Source organism: Fulmarus glacialis, unplaced genomic scaffold (assembly GCF_000690835.1).
Source record: "Fulmarus glacialis isolate BGI_N327 unplaced genomic scaffold, ASM69083v1 scaffold5427, whole genome shotgun sequence".
In the NCBI taxonomy this organism is placed as follows: Eukaryota; Metazoa; Chordata; class Aves; order Procellariiformes; family Procellariidae; genus Fulmarus; species Fulmarus glacialis.
The window spans coordinates 6,244-26,249 of NW_009223687.1; the positions used below are offsets into that span (position 1 = coordinate 6,244).

The following is a 20,006-nucleotide window of genomic DNA, read 5'->3' on the forward strand; positions in this document are numbered from 1 at the left end:
ATATACTTCCACCTACTGTACAGGCAAAGGTATTTTTTCCTACTTATTCAACCACAGGATTCAGCTTCCTAGCATAAGAAAATGGGAGGGGAATAACTGGGTTTAAGAAATCAGGCAGAGGTGGGGCTCTGAGTCAGTTTATAAAATAGTTGCTCACCTGCATAGGAGACATTTAACCTATCGGTGTCTGTGGAAGCTGGGAGATGTGAAATTACATTGCCACAGATAACACTGGATGTGTATGTGACAGTGACCACAATGGAGCAAGATGGCGTTTTGTCTCAGGTAAGAAGGGTGCAGAGCAAAGCAAGGCATCTGGGATGGCAGCTGGTTATGCTGCGCATAGTGCAAAGATGGTACTACTTTCTTGACCTACCATTGACTATAAATGACTCTGCACAGGGTGAAGAAAGTCAGTGTTTCAATTATTGAAATACTGAAATTTCAAATATCAGAATGTATAAAATGATAGCAAACCATAGGAAGGAAGTGAAAACTACTCGGGGAGTAAGAGTTTATTTACAAAGGGAGCATTTTGTCTATTTAGGGGTTTTCTTCATTTTAGAGACGTGATATATGCAACCTTCGAATAAGTATTAAATAGCATGGAGATGTGTTTCAAGGTGAAAGATTAATGACGGGGTGTGTTTATGGGAGACAGGTTTGCTGTTCCTTTAACAGCCAGGGCCAGGAGCTGCCTTCCCTCCCCTGTGTCATGCAAAGGGTGGACCTTACCCGGCTGCTACACCTCTGCTCAGGCTGGCTGGGGCAGGCAGGACGCAGGCGGTGCCACCGGGAAACGCCTGTACCTGCCGAGGCTCTGCGGCCAGAACTGACCATGGGCTCCCCTTTGCTGCTGTTCTGCAGTTCTCAATTCCCGACGAGGACTGCTTTTAAGAGACAGGATGGTTTTCCCAGGGGTAACGTCGGCCCTTCTTTTTGCAGGAGCGGATCCCTCAAACCGCTTGGCTAGGAAAAGGAATTATGCGGCTGAATCCTGATGGGGAAGAGTGGACTCCTGTTACAAAGGTACCGCGAAGGAGAATTTAAAAAGAAAACTGTAAAAGAGACTTTCCTGCTGGGTGGAGCCTGGGTGAGAACAGACAGGGTTCAGCATCTGCCAAACAGTCTAATTAGCTACCATAACCCATCCAGCTCCCTCTGTGAAACACTGTCCCGCTTATCGTTTTGATCACCTCACTTACGCAGTCTTGCTTCACGTTAAAGTCCTAGTGCTGTTTTCTATTCTGGGCATATGGGAAATGAACCCTGTTTTAACAAGACTAATATCTTTAAAAGGATGGGTTTGAATAGGCTTTCTGCTATGTATGTCTTGCTAAAGCACAAGGGCAAATTTACTGCTAGTGTAGGTAATAATAGCTGTGAAATTGTGCCACTTACTCCCATGAAAAGTATTGGCACAATCTTGGAGTGGATTTTCAACACCTGATTTCCCGGATTAATCCTTCTTCTGGCCTCTACAAAAAACTAATAGTTTTCCAGGAGACTTCAGACATGTTATATGAAATCTTTCTTCTAGGAAATGAGAGGACCAGATGTGCTGAAAAAGATTTTTTTGCCCTTGTTCTCTCTAGTTTGAGGCCACTTAGTAATAATTAGGAACTCTCCCATGTCCTGTTTCGAGCTGAGTTAAGTTGCTGAGCAACAAGTGTTGTGCTTACAATTTAAGGAACAGCCAACCCTTTCTGTTGATTAGTTGAATGGAAAACCCAAAGATGAGAAAATACGCCCTAAAACACAACTCTCTACACTGCAGGGATCACGGCAGGTTCAGAAGAACAAACTGAACCACTCAAATTTTTTAGGCAAAACTCACACCGCTGATGGGATTTTGGCCATTTGTCATTTATACCTCTGTGATGTCTAAGCCAAGGCTCACTGGTTGTGACAGGGCACATCCACACACCTGAGGATTTTGTTCAACCCGCACTCCCTCCCTGGCGCGTTGGGATCACCACAAGCCATGAAGGTGGCTCCAGCGGACCCGATCCCTGAAACTGAGTTGAGCTCTTCCAGGAAAGCGCCTTCTCCAAAGCCAGCCACTGGCAGCACCAGTTATTGGCTCTGTAATTACTGAACACTTTCCACCTGTACCTGCCTGATTTCTCAGCCCTAGGAGTTAGGTTTTAGACACGAATACAAGTGCCTTTGGGGGTCTTGCCCACAGCTACTCTTTGGACTCTCAGCCATGGTTTGACATCCTTGATTTGCACACTCGGTCGCCTGCTGTGCAGCTGAACAGCACCAATGCTGTTGGTGCCTTTTCCTCGGATGGGATGCTTTGGTTACCTGGAGGCTAATTTTACCTGTTTCTTCATTAGCCTGCTTGCTAAGTGCCCCCAATCTCAACAACATATACTCATTAGCCCCAGCTGCATGCATTAATACACTCAGGTTAAACATTATGAGAGACATCACATGGACATATATTCCACCGAGCCTATGAACACTGATGCACTTCGCTTTTTATGGACGGTAAGCACGACATTATTAACACAGTACATACCAAATCGTTTTGCTCAGGCAGACCAACTAGAGCGGAAATCCTGCTCTGCGTTCCTGCGGTACCGGTGTCACACGTCCTTCTCAGTGGGACTAATGAGGTCAATGTCCTGCTAATGCCACCTCAGGACTGGCAATGGTCTTTTAATAGTCATTTTGCAGTACAGGTGGAGTGAGCAGGTGGTGTCACTACCTGTCCGTGGCTCTGTAGTTGCACTAAATGCCTTTTGCATTTTACAACTTCTGGAGCAAAATTATATTCCAACATATTGTGTCTTTTCCCCCTTTCTGTGACTGTAGAAATAAAAGGTTACATGGAAATGGAGATTAAAGGTATTAATTTGTTTATTTTATGGTAAAAGGAGAAGGGATACGGGCTCATGTTTGGGCTCCAATATGAGACCAGAACAGCAATATGAGAGGCTAAGAAGTCAAGCATGAGACCTTAATGGGCTAATACGAAAAAGGGAAGTCAAAGGGAACAAACAAGAGTTTCTTATCAGGCATAAAACACTGTGTTTGCACTTCTTACGCACAAAACAGTGGAAAGAAACTCCAGACACAAAGAGTTTACATGGTTCAAAACTAGAGAAAAACTTCTCACACAAAAAGTCAGAGGTGAGCTCAGCTCAAGAGGGGCCTTTATGTCCCTGTAAATGAAAAACACATGCATAGTGAGTTGCATGGTGGAAGTGCAAAGCAGTGACATTAAAAGCAGCGTGGGGATCAGAGGTCAGCATTTAACTCTGGGGAGTACTGTACATTTAAAAGAGAAGGAATATGAGAAAATCATATCCCGTAGCCCAGGAGACTGAACATGTGGAATGACTGAATGGGAGGTGATTCCCACGATGATAATTTTATCACTTGCAAAAAGCCTAAGGCAGCTTTTCATTTCCTACCTTGGAAATATAACAAGGAAATCTTCTCCCAAGCTGAGTCTGAATCTTATCACTTTGTGCAGCTAGATTTTAGTTAGAAAGCAAATAAATTCTCTATAATAATACAAATCCACATATCATGCTATAAAAGTAGAGAAGTCTTTCAGTCTAGTACTTGATTTAGATATTACTAGGAAAATAAATGTATTGGCCATTTCATAGTCACATAGAAAAATTCAGCTAAGTTGTTCATGATTTGGGTATTTCTCCCCTCTTGATCATTTCTATCTTCTAAACATGCTATCTACCTTTAGCATTCATTCCTGTCTTTTGTATGTTTTTTTTTCCCCTGCAGACAGAATCATCTCTGTGTTACTTACTGACTATAAGAGTCATAAGAGCAAGAAATATCCACCAGGCAGATGTCTGTAAGTATCTGTAGTGCTCTGTACGGTCCCCTTAACTGTCATGGGGTGCTAGCTAGTCCTGCTCCAAGAAAAAGTGCTTTCTAGATTCTTCCATGGCAGGAGAACGGCATGCTGGTTCCAGCAATGAACATAGCGTGTTGCTCTTCTTTGCATCAGCCCTGTTCTGTGCAGAAGTAACTCTATAAGGTCACAGCTGTACCTGTTACACATATTTCTCTGCATCCCAAAGGGAGCAGGGAAAGCTCTGCAGTCTTGAAAGCAAGAAATGTGGAAAGATTTCCTAGTTTTCCTCTGGAGTATGTTTATAAAGTAAAAAAGGACACAAACTGGTTGGGATAATGGAGCAAATACTGAAAATGGAGTAGCCTTATCTCCAACATAGCTTGTACCCAAAGCTTTCTCAAGGCTAAGTAATCCAAATTACCATACCCGATTCCCTGTGTACCAGCTTTCACAGATAAAACCCTGTTAGGCGTTGTTACATTTTGTAGGTTCACTTCTGATGGCCTGCAACTGAAACATAGTAGAAGATTGTAGCTTTACTTATGCAGAAACAAGGAAACATTTTTTTTTCTGTTTTGGGCTTTTTTTTAATGTTCTGTCTGGCTAAAATAGAAGCTATCACTTTGTTTCCTTAACCTTTGCAGATACAGGGTGTTGTGGTTGTCCCGAATTATTTATTATAGCTCTGATCACATTTGTTCAGAGAAGAATCATGTCCCTCTTCTTTTTTCTCCATTCCTATTACCTAAATTGTAATGTTTAAGTTGGACAAATATGACATCATGTATCATAGTGTCTCTCTTTGAAAGCAAGGCTTCATGTTGTTCAAGTCATTCTTTCTTCTAGGGAAAATCCTCATTTTAGATGCGTTTGTGTTTTTTAACATACAGTAAGCCAGACTGATTGCTATGTGAGCCTGTGGCTGCCAACTGCTTCAACAGACAAATTTCAGACTAAAACCATCAAGAATTGCAAAGATCCAGTCTGGAATGAAACCTTCTACTTCAGGATCCAGAGTCAGGTCAAGGTACCGAGTTGGGACTTCCCTGTTAACCATGACCTAGGGAGCAATTGCCAGGTTTTATCCTTTTGCAAAGGGGACATCAATAATTTTCTGAAGAGGCAAGGAAAGATGCAGAAAGATGTGAGAATAACGCATATCCTTATGATGGTTTTCCATGCCATGAAAGACAAGTACCTCTGTCAGCCACGGGTAGAATATGACCTTTAAGATGTCTGTGATTTCCTCTCATTCCTCCTCGTAGGCAGATGCCTACATGGAGTTGATTTCCCCTCCACCTCCTTCCCTTCCTGCTCTTTTTCTTTACGTCCTCCCACTCCTCACAACAGCTGACTAAAGCAGCTGTCCCCAGGATCTCCTGCTCTGAGTGACACCTGACACGTTTCTAAAGTCCTTCCCTTCCCTTCCCAGAATGTGCTGGAGCTGGCGCTCTATGATAAGGACGTAGTTACTCAAGATGACCACCTCTTCACGGTGTACTTCGATATAGCCAAACTTTCCCTGGGAGAGCAAGTCTTCATGTACTTCAAGTGCGATTCACAGGTGAGGTCTGAAACAAGAAATGGAATAGGTTGGGAAGAACGTATTTGTCTGCTTTTCTCTCTGAAATGTTATTCGCAATTTCCCCCTCCCCCCGCCTTCTTGTGCATGGACTGCCCAGCCACATAAAAGGGACTGTTTTTCACTCTGACAAGGGAAAGCCTCTTCACACCTGGATCTGTAGGCACAGTGAAGGGTTTAGTGTTGGCCACAGAGGCTCGCAAACTTCAGGTGTCTTTGCAAAACTGTCACTTTGCCGAGCCTTCCCCCATCGAGGATCGAGGAGTGTGTCCACTCCAGTGCGTGATGCTTTTTGTCATAACTTGTTACTTAACCTAGTAATTAGGAAGTAATAACTCTGTGATCGGAACCAAGTGTCAAACCAGACTAGTTGCTAATTATGGACTGTGGCATGGGTGTTTAAATAAGGTGTCTAAGTCATGCCACTCAGTTTGGCAACAAGAAATATTCCTAATTTGAATGTCCAGGGAGGCTCTGAAAGTCACACATCCCACCTCCCGGTATGTTCTGTCCATCCCCCTCCTTTTCCAGTTCCCTCCCAGTCTCTCGTGCATCTGTCATGCACCATTCAGTTGATTAATTACCTTATCTACACACACCCAAACTCCACTCTGCAGTTCATTTTCTTTAAATGCCTTATTTGACCATTTATTTCTCTGCAAAATACCAGAGGAGCAGTGGACTTCACTAGCCCTTGGTAAAATAGAAACATTTGGCTAGTCGTAACCCAGCTCCTTATGGTCTGGGTGGTTACAGGTGCCATATCCAAACCTTTCATTACTGCGTTTGCACAGCTACAGTAGTTAGAGCTCATACTCTTCAGGCCTTCGTAATTTTTTTTTTCCTGTATTAATAACTTTTTGGTGTCTTTAATGCAATAGGTAATTTGAGCAACTAAGTAACCTCCAGCATGATCTCACTTCTCTGTTCATCATCCTGTCTGTCCCGACCTGTGTCTTCCTCTCTCCTGCGCTTTCTTCCTCCTAGGGAGGGATTATACCCCTCTCCGTCGCCCCACAGGCCAGGCCTCAATGTCAGATTTACCTCTGCCCCAATGCCCTCAACACGTTGCCAGACAAAGCGGTTGTCCTCCTCCACAGCTGCTTTGCATGTCGCCATTTCCCCTCCTTACACCAGGAGGCTTCGCTGCTCCCCTCAGCAGACCCTCTTTCTCTTTGCTGGCGACAGCATCTCCGCCTGGGTCTGTCCCTCGTGTCCCAGCAGAAGCAGGCAAGCCAACTGCGTTCTTTGTTAAAAACTGCCATCCAGAAACTTCCTATCAATAAAGAATCTTGAGGCTCGAGACACACAGATGGGAGGTGGTGGGTGCCTCTATTTTAAATGCTGTGCCAGTCGCAAATAGTGCATCCGTACCCATACCGTGAGAGTGAGAACTTGCATTATGAGAACTGCCAGTAGACTACTGCCAAAAACATTTTCCTTTCTTTATTTTCCAGAGACAAGAGGAGCTAGAGGTGGGATTTGCATTGGATAATATGTGAGTAAACATGAAATACAACATAATCTGCAGCAAAAAGAAACAGCAATTTAGAGGCATGAAATAATCTAATCTAATTGTCCAGAGTGCATCATTCCTTGATGATGCTGACGATGAACACGGTTTCCCGAGGAATCTGTGCTATGAGCTATGTGACGAACTGGTGTGTGCCAGGATGACCTCCCATGAACTTCAGGCAGACAGCGAACACCCTCAAAACTTTTCTTTGCCTAGTGTAATGAATGCTATTTAAGACCAGAATACCGGGACTGCTGGTTTGTTATGCGTTTGTCTTTGAGATCAGCAGAGGGGTTCACCTCCCTTCAAAGCACAACAGGCAATAACGCACTGGATTTCTGATCTAGAGCCCTTTCTGTCCCATCCTCTGACAAACTGCAATTTTCAAAAAACTGGATTCCATGAAATTCTGCAGCCTCAGCTTGGGGCTCAGCATAAAATCACTAGATGGTTTGGCCCTGCAGTACCTTTTTTTTTTTTTGCTGAGCTCCAGGACTGGATGAGCCGGTAGGATGACGATTGTGCCTTGACAGAGTAGAGTGAGGAAACTTGTACCGCCAGTCTCCTGGGACTTTTCTTTCAAATCCAATACGCAGCTAAAAATAAGCAAAGGGAAAATCAGGAGAAGGGTGTGGCTCATGAATTATACTGTAATTATAATGAGTTATTAAAAATATATTTTTCTTTCTGTTTCCTAGTTCAGGCCCTCCTGAAACCATCATTACTAATGGAGTACTAGTGGTGAGTGTTATGTTTTGTCACATTTCTTGTCCTGTTGCCACACTTGTTTCACTTGACTCACAGTCATCAGGCCAACATGCCCTTTGACTGAGCAAAGCCAGCGCTGGAACACTTCATCATCCTCCTCATGACACATCCCCGTGCACGGCACCTGTGGAGAGGCTGCGGCTGGAACAGCGGGAGATCCCTCACGCTGGCATCCCTCTGCTGTTGCAAAGGCAACACATGGAAGTGGTTTAGGTCCGAGACATCGGTGCAGCAGTGAACTCTCCCTTGGACACCACTCCTTCTGAATTCCCGTTGCCAAAGGGACGGGGTTTGTCCTGTCCCAGGCACACGTCATTTCCTGCATTCGTAACTGCGCTTTTTACACCGGGACGTTCTGACCATGCCATTTGCTCATTTATTAGCTTTGTTTCCTCATTATTTTTGTTTAAATCAGTCCTCTGCATCTCTGTCGGGATCCCGGGAGCACTGTTTTTCCCTTTGCCCTTACCTTCTCCCTTCTGCGAGCCCCGTTCATCCACACTGCACCCCCAGCCTTGCCCTGGCTGCGTCCAGTTCCTCAGAGACTCCTCCTGTTCCAGCCAGCATGCAAAATCGAGGTCGTGGCTGCGAGAAAATGTCTTCCTCGGGACGAAGTGCACTGCCTGTATAGCATTCGTATCATCATTAGTAGGAGCTTAGACTAGGAGACAGAATCTCAGACTGGAAAATTCCCTGCCATGAGATATTTTATTGCTCGTGTCTCTTACAGTCTCGCAAAATCTGCTGCTTGGAAGTCCAGGTGGTTGAGAAGAAGAAGAAGAAGAAAAAGAAGAAGAAATCTTTATCAAGTGAGGTTATTTCTCCATCAGCTATTTTTAAATCATGATGTGGTAATACCATGAACGTAATTGGCTTAATGTAAGAATGAAAAAAAACCCCAACACATCCAAAACACGAGAACAGCCTTGTGATAGACTCTGTAAGAACCTTTGTTTCCTCTTTTGATGAGAAAATTACTCCACGTCTGTTTTTGTGTCGCTTCCTTAGAGAAAGAATTCTCCTTTAAAGTGCAAGGCTCTTACGAGGGCACCCAAGACATCATGCTGGGATCTGACCTGGTCTTCAGCTCCTCCTCTCCTGCCAAATTCCACTATGCCAGATACAAGCAGCCAACGCTGGATGTTACGCTACCAGGGAAGAAACGACCTCCCTCCTTGGTATGTTATAACTAGACTTTATAAAACATAATAATGGCATGTAAAGTAACATGCACCGTAAGCAGTGACATTAATTTGCATTGCGGAAAGAGGGTAACATTCCTTACAACATAAACTGGGATATATTTGTATTTTTTCAGCGCTCCCGTGTGTATGATACAGGCTCTCCAAACATGGAACTTCATTCCCTTCCAAGTGGAAAAACCATGATCTTAGCAGAGGTGAGTGCCTGCTCTTTTGTGGTAGAGGTTGAGAAACCTGAGTGTGGAAGTCTGATGATTACCAGGGTACTTTCTGATGGTGAAAGCCTGCAGACAAAAATGCCACAATCTAACAGGGGTAGGTCTTTAGGTGACAAGGCCAGGTTGTGCCCTGCTCTGTTTGAATGGGTGTGGGAATACGGGGGATCTTGTTGCTCCATCCTGATCTTACTTCATGCTAAATTTTGAGGCTCTGCTTTTCCCCTTCTTACACACCAGTGGGGCACCTGAACTAACCGAGGTAGCGCCGGTCTCCTGTTGATGCTCACCACACTTTGCAAAGCACTTTTAGATTCATGGTTAAAAAAATCCATATAGAATAAAAGGATCACGGCTCTTCTGGGGTATAAGCCACAGAAAGAGAGGAGCAAATGCTCTGGCTGGCTGCCTAAGAGAGGTAATGTTAGTAGACATAGGTAAGGTATACATTATCATTACTTTCCTCTGTAAACAGCAGTTGTCCTCAGACGTTACATTCACTAGAAAGCATTGGGAATTACTGAACAACTTCCCTGACAATAAACCACTGCAGTCAATTCGCATACGCTGCTGGATTATTCAGAGCTCCTGATTTGTACCCGCATTGCTGGGATGGCACAAGCTAATATTCCTCCTGGGGCTGCAAGGGAGGAGTGCTAAGGCAGGTTGTCACGCTTACACTGTTTGCATTCTTGCTTTCCAGGATAAAGGATTTGATTTATATGCGAAGGCAGAAGACTGGTAAGAGACTTGGCCACTCTTGGAGGCTAACTCGTCCTTAGCTGAACTCTCACCCTTGGCTCTTTACTGGGGAGGAGGCGCTCACAGTAGGACAGTAGGTTGTGTGACCAAGCGATGTGGAATTCACATGAGCTGAAAGCAAACCGAATGTCTGAAGTTAACAGTACATGTAGATAATCCATACTGAGACATGAATAATGAAAAAGGTGCATAAAATAGAAGAAATACTATTACAAGCCAATTATGCTAGTCGGTGTTATGCTCAGCACAGTCTTTAACCTTTTCTTTAACACTGTGCAAGGGTGCAGCTGATCACCTGCTACTATTGATGATGAAGTAGGTAAACTCTGCTGCCTACTTCAAGACAAATGTGAGAAGTTTTTCCTACAGCTCTCAGTGCAGGCTAAAGTATGAGAGAATCCAGAAGTCTCAGAAATTATCTGCAGGAATGTCTTCCCTTAGGTTTTCTTTTGATAACTGCTTAGAAATTTAGCAGTCCCTTTTCCTATCATTCTTCCATGCAGCATCGTATACCTGCTTGGGAGTGTAGGAAAGGCTCCTCCTGTAAATGCAGTACTTTGTGGATCTGGTTTATTCCTTGTATTGGAAACTCTGAGCTTGTCTACCAATAATAAAATGGAATATTCTTCTTTCCTGATCCCTGCTCCAGCCCGGACCACCTTGATGTGCGTTTAGGGTTTGACCTCTGCGTGCAGGAGCAAGACTTTCTACGCAAAAGGCAGAAGTATGTTGCTCCTGCTCTGAAGAAGGTCCTGCAGCTGGAACAGGATCTGCTGGACCACGAGGTCTGTTGGGCAAACATTCAAAACATCTAATGAGTGCTTAGCAGTGGGGGCACAACAGCACAATATGATCTCTTTTTCTTCCCAGATAATTTTTTTTCAGGTCTTTCCTCATCTTTAAACTTATCTACACTTCCAATACTCCCCCATACCTCTAATCTCACCCTGCCATCTGTGTCCCTTGCAGCTGCTATCCTGAGTTTAACTCTTCTCCTGCTACACCTTCCTTGCAAGCCAGGCTAGGTATTCCTTATATAGAAATGGCTTCTTCCACAGTCTTTACCCTATGATTGTTATCCTTGTTGATAATCCTTCCTTCTGTCTTCGACTGGTGAGATTTCTTTCTAATTCCTGCCTTTGCAACCGATTTTTTTTCTCTCTTTGAATTAATGCATTTTCATTTTTTTTTTACCAAACATTTTTGTTGAACATGTTGGAGACAAGTGTCAGTTATCTAAGCAAAAACTGTCATTACTTTTATTCCTGTTCTCCTTTATAAAAAAAATGGTATCTTATGTTTCAGTAGAAATCATTTGGAAACAAGTCTGTGTCTGGGCACGTGTGGTGGTGTCAGGAGTTGTAGGAGGTCTCTGCTGAGAGCCACAGTCAGCCGCAGTCCGCTGTCTGACACCAGCCCTTTCTGTTCCTGTGTTGCACAGACCCCAGTGGTGGCCATCATGACTACGGGAGGGGGGATGAGATCTTTGACCGCGCTGTATGGCAGTCTGCAGGGGCTCAAGAAACTCAATGTCTTGGACTGTGCTACGTACCTGACTGGCTTGTCTGGTACTACATGGTAAGCAGGACTGGGCAGCTCTTGGCTGGAGTCTTCCTGATGACACCGATGCGCTGAAGTAGGCTGGGACTGACATGCAGTAGTCTACCTATAATACCTTCTCAGCAGTCTTATTTTTTTGATCTTCTTCCAAAATTGACAGAGTAAAGTCTTTCATGGGGGAAAGTCACATAATTTGTAATAGCATGAAAACAAGTGTTCTTCTAAGAACAGCTTATGGAAAATTGCTCAAGCCGTTTTGACAGGGATTGTCAATGATGTGACACTGTCAATGACTGCGACTTCAAAGGGAACATGATAGTTTCTTAGGGAACTGAAGACAGGAAACATTTACTTAATTTCAAAACAAGAACTTAAAATAGAAACATAAAATGTAGCCATTGCCTACTTCAAACCTTGGTGAGTTTTTTTTCCTCCTCAATATATATTTCCTCTTCCTAGGACCATGTCAAACTTGTACAGAGATGCTGACTGGTCACAAAAAGATCTCGACAAGCAAATCAGCGAGGCTCGAAAACATATGACAAAATGCAAAATAAATTCCCTTTCCTTGGAGTATTTGAAGTATTACAAAAAGCAGCTGTGTCAACGGAAAAGAGAGGGCCGCAAAACATCTTTTATAGATCTCTGGGGGCTTGTCCTGGAATCTTTGTTGCATGATGGGGTACAGTATGTCATAAAGCAGTGTTTACAGTGGCTTACAATTTTCTGAAAATTAATTTCTGGAGAAGATATTTTTCTGTTTGCTCTGAAAGAAGTAGTTTATTATGAGACTGTGTGTATGCAAATGCACAGCCATTTCCAAAATTTGGTGGCAGTCTTTTAGATATCTAATCATGGTGGAAATCAGCATTCTTGATTGTGCATTTTTGGATATGTTTTTCTGAGAAAACTCCAAGATTAACATTTTGAAAAAGTATTACATTTTAAGATTTTTTTTTTGGCATATTCTGCAAGTATTTTATTTAGAAATAGCAAAATTACAGACATTATCTTAATGCCCATAAGAGGTATTAACAAACGGACCTGCAGACTTTTGAAATATGTGAGAGGTCTTACATAAACTTACAGCATAATGCATTAAGCTGGTTTATCTGCTCTTCATCATTTCCTTCCATTTTCATCCTAATGGGTCATCAAATAATCTGGCATCAGATTGGATGCCTGCAGATATTTCATTAACAGAACGCTTACAGGAATTTTGAAAAATATGGAATATTTCAGAATTTAAACCCAGCACGCTTTATACATTAGAGGCAGAAATTTTTCTGCCCTACAAGCTTAGATGCAGAGAAAACATTCCTGTGCTAATTTTCGTCTCAATGTAACCGTATTTCTGGAATCACAGAAAGACAACCATAGACTCTCTGATCAGCAACGGGCCATTGATCGTGGTCAGAACCCATTGCCCATCTATACTGCAGTCAATGTCAAGAACAACTATAGCACTCTGGATTTCAAAGGTAATTATGAGACTTCTGAGAGTCATTTGTCTTTATATTCAAGTTGGCAAATCCTGGGACAGTCTTTTTAGATAGTCTAAAAAAAGCCCTCTCATTTTAAGACCAGAACCTCAGCTGATGTATATTCATATAATGTCCTTGTGGTCAGGTGAAAGTTTGACTGTCTATGCAACAGACTCAGAAATATTCCAAAGACTTTTCATGTTCACGAGTTTTCATTTGTACCATGCTTATAATCCATTGCTATTGGTCTGAAATATTAGACTTAACTGCAGAATTTTTTTTAATTTTTAACTTCTTTCATTCCCATGATAGCAACATCATTTTTATCTACAGCTAAGGGGCTGTAGTCAAACATTGTTCTCTTCTTTGTGTTCCTTTTCACAGAATGGGTGGAGTTCACCCCTTATGAGGTGGGATTGCAAAAATATGGAGCTTTTGTTCGCGTTGAGGATTTTGGCAGTGAGTTCTTCATGGGTCGGTTGATGAAGAAGGTCCCTGAATCCCGGATCTGCTTCTTAGAAGGTAAGCTCTCAGAAACATCTGAATGATTTTTTTGTTTTGTTTTGTTTTGAATTGTGAGTCATATAAACTAAGCACTAATAAAGCACTGGTGTATGACTGACAGGGCAGTTTCACCGGAGAGGGTAAATATCTCATACTTACTATAATGGAATCTGTTTACTGTAAAAAAGAAAATTCAAAGTGACAGACAAATAGTAATTTTCATTTTTAAAGCTAGTTTTGAATAAAAATATAGTATCGTTTCCAGTCCAACAATAAAATTCAGGTCCCTGGTGAACCCACAGTTCGGCTCATGCTATTCCAGAAAGGTGAACTCCAGAGCCTCTTGCCTGTCTCACAGGTAGTCAGTAATTTGTGTACTTCCTATAGACAGTTTACATGAGCCTTCATGCTGATTCTCCACTGCATTGGGGTGTGTTTGAGCACGCCAGGTCCCCCCTGCTCCAGAGAGCCTGCTTTGGCCACACATCGCTGGCTCCAGTTTCCACATTGCCTGGGCAAGCCTGAGGGGAAAACAGCACGGTCATATCCAGAGGCATTTTTGCTATTGACTGAAGTGGAGCATGGATACGTGTTTTCCAGACAAAGAGACAAATCGACAACTTGTGACTGGTTTGAGATGCAAACTTCTTTTCGACTGGCCGCTTTACTTAGAGTGAGGGAGACACTGTACTATTTTAGCCTAAGCCTATGCTGGATGTGCATACATTTGCACTTCGTCAACCCAAAACCAGTGAGAACTTGTGCCCTAAGGGATAACCAAATAAATTGTTTCTCAAGCTCAAAAATGCATGGTCAAAATTGATCCCTCGATGTGTTAACAGGCTTATTCTCAAAAAGGGAAACCTGCAAATGCAGAGGCTGTAAGATTACATTGTAGTTAGACCCTTGTCAACATAATTCCCCATCAAATCTCTCAGATTGCAAACTTTCATCCTTTCTTTTTATACAAGCCTTGTGATACTTGGGTTTTTTTCTGAAAATCCAAGCTCCTTAAATCATACTAATTCACAAAAATCTCACAATTCGTTAAAATATATATTCAGCCCTAAGTACCATAAGACAAAAACTGGATACCGAAATAAGGTGTAAAAACCAGCAGCCAAATGAAAATGACACATCATCCATTTAAAAGAAACTAAAGAAAAGCATAAACCTTGTGAATTTCATCTCATGATAACAGTTTTGTGATTCTTGATGTGTGAATGTTTGAGTTTGAAAGCTCTTTCCTTTTACAGGTATATGGAGTAGTTTATTTTCATTGAATGTGTTATATATCTGGAATTTGTCCCATTCATCAGAAGATTTCTGGCACAGGTGGACCCGGGACAAAATTGACAATATAGGTAAATTATCATACTACTTCTTTATTGTGTGTTTATTGTTAGATAGAGTTAATGTTAGGTGAACCATCACACCCATCTGCTATGTGAGATGTGCACAATATACTTGGCATTTGGGGGAGTTTTTCTTCAAAGGCCACATTGACTTTCCGGAAGGAATTGGATTCAAAGTCTCATACTGCAAAGCATAATCGGATAATTTAAAACTCTCCAGTCCTATGATCTATGTGCTCACTGAGGGCTCAGCACTGATGGTGGCAGATGAGCAAAATGTTCAGGAACAGTACGATTGATCTGTAAATGGTTAATAAAGCAAAAAGATTTTGACTACATTAAGTAGGAGCTACTGTAATACAAATAAGTACAACAGTTATCCTTTTCCAAAGCTTGCATTCAGTCTGTTCCACAAGTGTGCGTATGTCTGGTGCAGATTTTTATTGCTGCCTGATACTGGGTCTTGTTTTTTATCCAAGTTTGGACTGTGTAAGGAAACGGTATTTGGCTGGTAAGAGTAGCGTTTTATTTTCTTTTTCATTTGGTCACTTGTGCTCATAGAGTCTTTTCATCCTAGGTCTTTTAAATAAAGAAAACATTGATTTTTCTTACTTACCTTGACATCTTGGGGGATGACCTTGCTCTAGGCAGGTAGAATTTAACAGCCTTTCCCTGTGCAGAGGAGGAACCCCTCCTACCGCTAAAGCCACACGAGCTGAGGACTCGCCTGTTCACCCCTCCCGGCCCCCTCGGCAACGCCCTTCGTGGCACTCTCACCGACCGCCCCTGCGTTGCCCAGGAGCACAACTTTCTAAAGGGTTTCCAGATGCATAATGACTACCTGGAGAGCAAGCACTTCTGCAGATGGAAAGGTAAGAGAAGACCTGTGTGCCTGGGGAGACAATAAACAAGCAGAACACAACAAAAACTCAGATTTTATATTAAACCTGTTCTCCAAGGTTAGAGGCCATATTTGAGCAGAATCACTATTAAATCAATCAGTTGCGGCACACCGGGATGTAGCACGGCGTGGTGTTGAGCTCCATGCCAACAGTTTGCTGGTGGCGCACACGTCCTGAGGCAGGAGCACCAGGTCCTGATGGTGGTTCTCCCTTTCTCTGTTTGAAGACACACTCGGTGGGGAGGCGCAAGAAACCCCCTTCACGAATGTTGCCACTGCAGGTCCAAAACTGCATGTGGCTGGAGTTGGGAGGGCTGAAGAGAATCTCCCTTCGCCGAAGACGGTAACCAGTTAGGGCTCTGTGGCCATGGTGTAAGAGTGGAAGACAGGCTAACCGGTTTTACACTATTGCACTTACAGCAAGAAAAATCTTTCCTTTTAGATACTGTGTTAGACACATTTCCCAACCAGCTGACACAATCAGAGGAATTCCTGTCTCTGGTAGATACGGGATTCTTCATCAATACAAGCATCATGCCACTTTTAAAACCAGAGAGAAAGGTGGACGTCATCCTGCATTTAAATTACAGTGCAGGATCCCAGATACAGGTGAGAGGAATCGAAGCAGTCTCTATTTCTCCTTCAACAGCTGTATACCTGGAAGTTTTTAACACTTAGGTGCTTTCTATATTGCTCCTACTGAAAGTCTTAACCACTAGCATTTTTAGCTTAACGCTGCAGTGTGATACTTCATTTATAGGCTGTACATATTCTCATTTTTTTTTCTGGCATGATACAACTGTTTTGTGCTAAGAACTCAGGGAAAACAAAAACCTTCTCTCCAATGACACAGTGCTTTCTGGTAGGGGTTTCAGAGCTTTTACACAGCTAGCTTGGAAAATGTCCCCTTTGTTACTGGATCCAAGAAATCCTGAGCCCTGAGATCCTCTTTAAGTCTTAGTCCTCTTCTGTTCATTGATCCAGGCTCTGGACCAGACCTGCAAGTACTGCTCGGAACAGGGAATCCTTTTTCCTAGGGTGGACTTGAGTGAAGAAGACAGGAAAAACCTAAAGGAGTGTTACCTCTTTGACGGTGCTGAGACTCCAGGAGCGCCAGTACTGCTATTTTTCCCACTAATTAATGATACCTTCCAAAAATACAAAGCACCAGGTAAGTAACCAATCATGTTCTATGATTCTATGATTCTATGATTCTATGTTAAAAAAGGTTGACATCATGGCCAGCCTATTAAAGGGAGTATATTTAATACTCCAACCCTTGAACTTCACTGTTGGCTCATTTCAATACATCAATCCGCTCTGTTTCTTAAAGTTACTTTTTTTACCATTTCAGATTTGATGCCGTGGCTGTGCTGTTTCAATCCCTAAGCTAGTTAGTTTGCAGGTAACTTTGATGTATCTACACGAGCCACAGGTACAGCTCAGAACTGCGGTGTAGACCCATGTAAGAGGAATCATAGAATCATGGAATCATAGAATCATAGAATCATAGAATCATTAAGGTTGGAAAAGACCTCTAAGATCATCAAGTCCAACCGTTAACTCAACACCACCATGCCCACTAAACCATGTCCCTAAGCGCCTCATCTACACGTCTTTTAAATACTTCCAGGGATGGTGACTCTACCACTTCCCTGGGCAGCCTGTTCCAAGGCCTGACCACTCTTTCAGTAAAGAAATTTTTCCTAATGTCCAGTCTAAACCTCCCTTGGCGCAACTTGAGGCCATTTCCTCTCGTCCTATCGCTGGTTACTTGGGAGAAGAGACCAACCCCCACCTCGCTACAACCTCCTTTCAGGTAGTTGTAGAGTGCGATGAGGCCTCCCCTCAGCCTCCTCTTCTCCAGGCTAAAGTTCCCTCAGTTATTATAGAATAATAACCATCTTTCTCCCCTCATCATGTGGAGCAGCTGATACCACCTGAGCCAGGGACTGAGCTGTCAGTTTGAAAAAGAATTACTTGTTTAAAGAAATTTTTTTAAACCCACAGGAGTAATTTAGATGATGAACTCTCTCTGTGGAGAGACATCTCCTTTCCCTGCTCTATTAAGAGTTTGCTTGCTTATAACCAGAGTAACCCCCATCTCTCAGCAGTGATTTGTCGCCCCTTCCTCCTAGGTCAGAAGCGCTCAGAGTCAGAGATGGAAGATGGCAAAGTTGATCTTTATGGCTGCTGTTCCCCTTATTCAACCTATTCAATTCAATACACTGAGAAGGCGTATGACCGTCTGGTTCAGCTGGGTGAATACAACATCCTGAATAACGGTGACCTCATTATGCAGGCCTTGCACACAGCAGTGGCACGGAAAAGGCAGAAAAAGAAATAGTGATGTCAGACAAGGGAGGATGCTTTTGTGTCCCTTAACCTGCCGAGAGACTGAAGCTCCCTTACGATCAGCCAGCAGGCTTCGAAGGATTCCTGCTCAACCCCACTGAATGGGAATCTCAGATGAGCAAAGAAGAGACTGAAGAGAAACTTTTTTCTCCAGAGAATTTCACTGCAGCAATTCATTGCAATTCAGCTGCAACAGTGGAGTACAAGTCATTGCATGGTACAGAGGATGGGCAGCCACGAAGAAGAAGGTGCTAAGATGATGATGAACATGGTGCTAGTTGCCTTGAGAAAGAGTTTGAAATGTTAAGTCTAACATGTTCAGGGCAGCCCACATTAAAAGCATATTTTATTAACTTGGCTTGTGTTTTGTGTTTGCGAGGTGGTGGTGAGGCAAGCAGCAGCCTGTGGGCCAGGTTTGTGCCTGTGGGACCATGGCACATTGTAGGCAAGTGTTTAGAGAAAGAAAGGCGTTTGTCATAAGGCAACCTGTGGGCACAGATCACGTCCAAGGGAGGCTTTGGACAGAGGCAAAGGAGACACAGGCCATGGGTACCAGATCAACCAAGAAAGCAAAAGAGCGTTGATGACGTTCTCCACTGCTTGACTGCCAAGCTCCTCCGTGCGCTTCCTCACTGCTTCTTGGCTACCCATCCCTCCTCCCACTCCTGGTGTAAGCAGTAGTAGCGTAGTAACTAGAAATACAAGCCGAACAGAATAACACTCTGCTGGCTTTAAATGCCCTCAAAACAAGAACAAGGATTTGCAGGCCCTTGAATTCATCAGCTCCACCTGCCCTTGCTGTTGGCTGGGTCTTGCATGAACTTGGCACCTGCAGAATTAGGAGGCACCCACATGGGGGAGAAAGGGCTTTACATGGTCTCGGTGCAAGAAAGAAGATTTCGTGTTTTGCAGTAGGATATCTAAAGAGGAAATCCTTCTCCAGGAATGTTATTTTTCCCTCCTGAGATAGCAAAAATTTATTTTAACTATAGTGTTGCTGTGAGCCTTGTGCCAGCTGTGAAGACGACAAGAAAGGTGCAGACCTATAGAGATCCCTGGAAGCTCTGGGAAGGTTTGCTATAGCAAGTACATCCTTCTGCATGGCAAGCCTCCTGAGCTGTAATTTCTCTTGGCCTGGCTCTGCACCAAACCCAGCACAGACATGCACATACATGGCATAATTTGCCCATTTGGGCCAAATATGCTGTGGTGAGAGGTTGTCTAACCTAGGCTTCTGTCACTGTTCCCAGGAGGGAGGAGACAGAGAAGCGCTTTGCTTGCACCCATAGCAAAGATCCTCCAGCTCCTTTTGCATGCCTCTCACTGCCTGATTTATTCCCTGGGGTTAAGATCATTTACTTGTTCATTGAAAGAAAAAAAAACAGTAGAGAAATAGCCTCATGAGATTAAAAAACATGCAAACCTGGATCAGTCATAGCAATATGGGTATGCAAGAGTATTGCTTTCCAAACACAGAAATAAGCTTATTTTGATTAAGTTCATTGCAGGTAACCCATGCTCTAGGTTGAATTAACAACATAAAACACACTAATACTTTATAGACCAAATGAGTTATTTTATGTTTCTCCCAGAGCATTCAGTTCTCAGTTACTAACAGACGGTAGAAATTCCCTAATTCTTCATAGGTATCTATTTTATTAACCAAAGTAATATTGAAAGCAATAATAAAAATAGGACCATCCTATTTTTACAGCATGTGACAAACATCTCAAAATAAGTAAAGCCTACTCAACATATGCATGCATTTCTTTTTTTTTTTTTTTTTATGCTGTAGTACTTTTAGAAGGTTAGGTTGGAAGATGAACTTTAGATTGTGTTGAGTTTCTCAGTGTACGTAACAGTAGAGCATCTACAATTTGTAACCTACTAAAACCACCTGTGGTTACATTTCAATATTAAAAATCTTCGGATTGCAGAAAGAATAGAACAGAATAGACTATTTCAGT

At 42.9% G+C, this 20,006-nt stretch overlaps 1 protein-coding gene across 1 annotated transcript; it reads left to right on the forward strand.

Annotated features, from left to right (window-relative positions):
• Positions 1-258: 258 nt before the first annotated feature.
• LOC104070557 (cytosolic phospholipase A2 epsilon-like) lies at positions 259-18,031 on the forward strand. Its single transcript, XM_009581872.1, has 21 exons — positions 259-285; positions 946-1,029; positions 3,760-3,832; positions 4,726-4,862; positions 5,268-5,399; positions 6,875-6,915; positions 7,632-7,674; positions 8,432-8,510; positions 8,710-8,879; positions 9,020-9,100; positions 9,822-9,859; positions 10,530-10,665; positions 11,322-11,458; positions 11,900-12,122; positions 12,807-12,921; positions 13,309-13,446; positions 14,685-14,792; positions 15,464-15,655; positions 16,127-16,293; positions 16,669-16,855; positions 17,823-18,031. Exons 1-21 carry the CDS (start codon positions 259-261, stop codon positions 18,029-18,031), a joined length of 2,517 nt encoding a protein of 838 aa, XP_009580167.1.
• Positions 18,032-20,006: the final 1,975 nt, after the last annotated feature.

Bases quoted from the DNA above. Each gene is read 5' to 3' on its own strand.
- LOC104070557 (XM_009581872.1), top strand. From the start codon at position 259: ATGGAGCAAGATGGCGTTTTGTCTCAG. The intron at 286-945 runs GTAAGAAGGGTG...TTCTTTTTGCAG, and splicing joins AAGATGGCGTTTTGTCTCAG to GAGCGGATCCCTCAAACCGC. The intron at 16,294-16,668 runs GTGAGAGGAATC...TCATTGATCCAG, and splicing joins GTGCAGGATCCCAGATACAG to GCTCTGGACCAGACCTGCAA.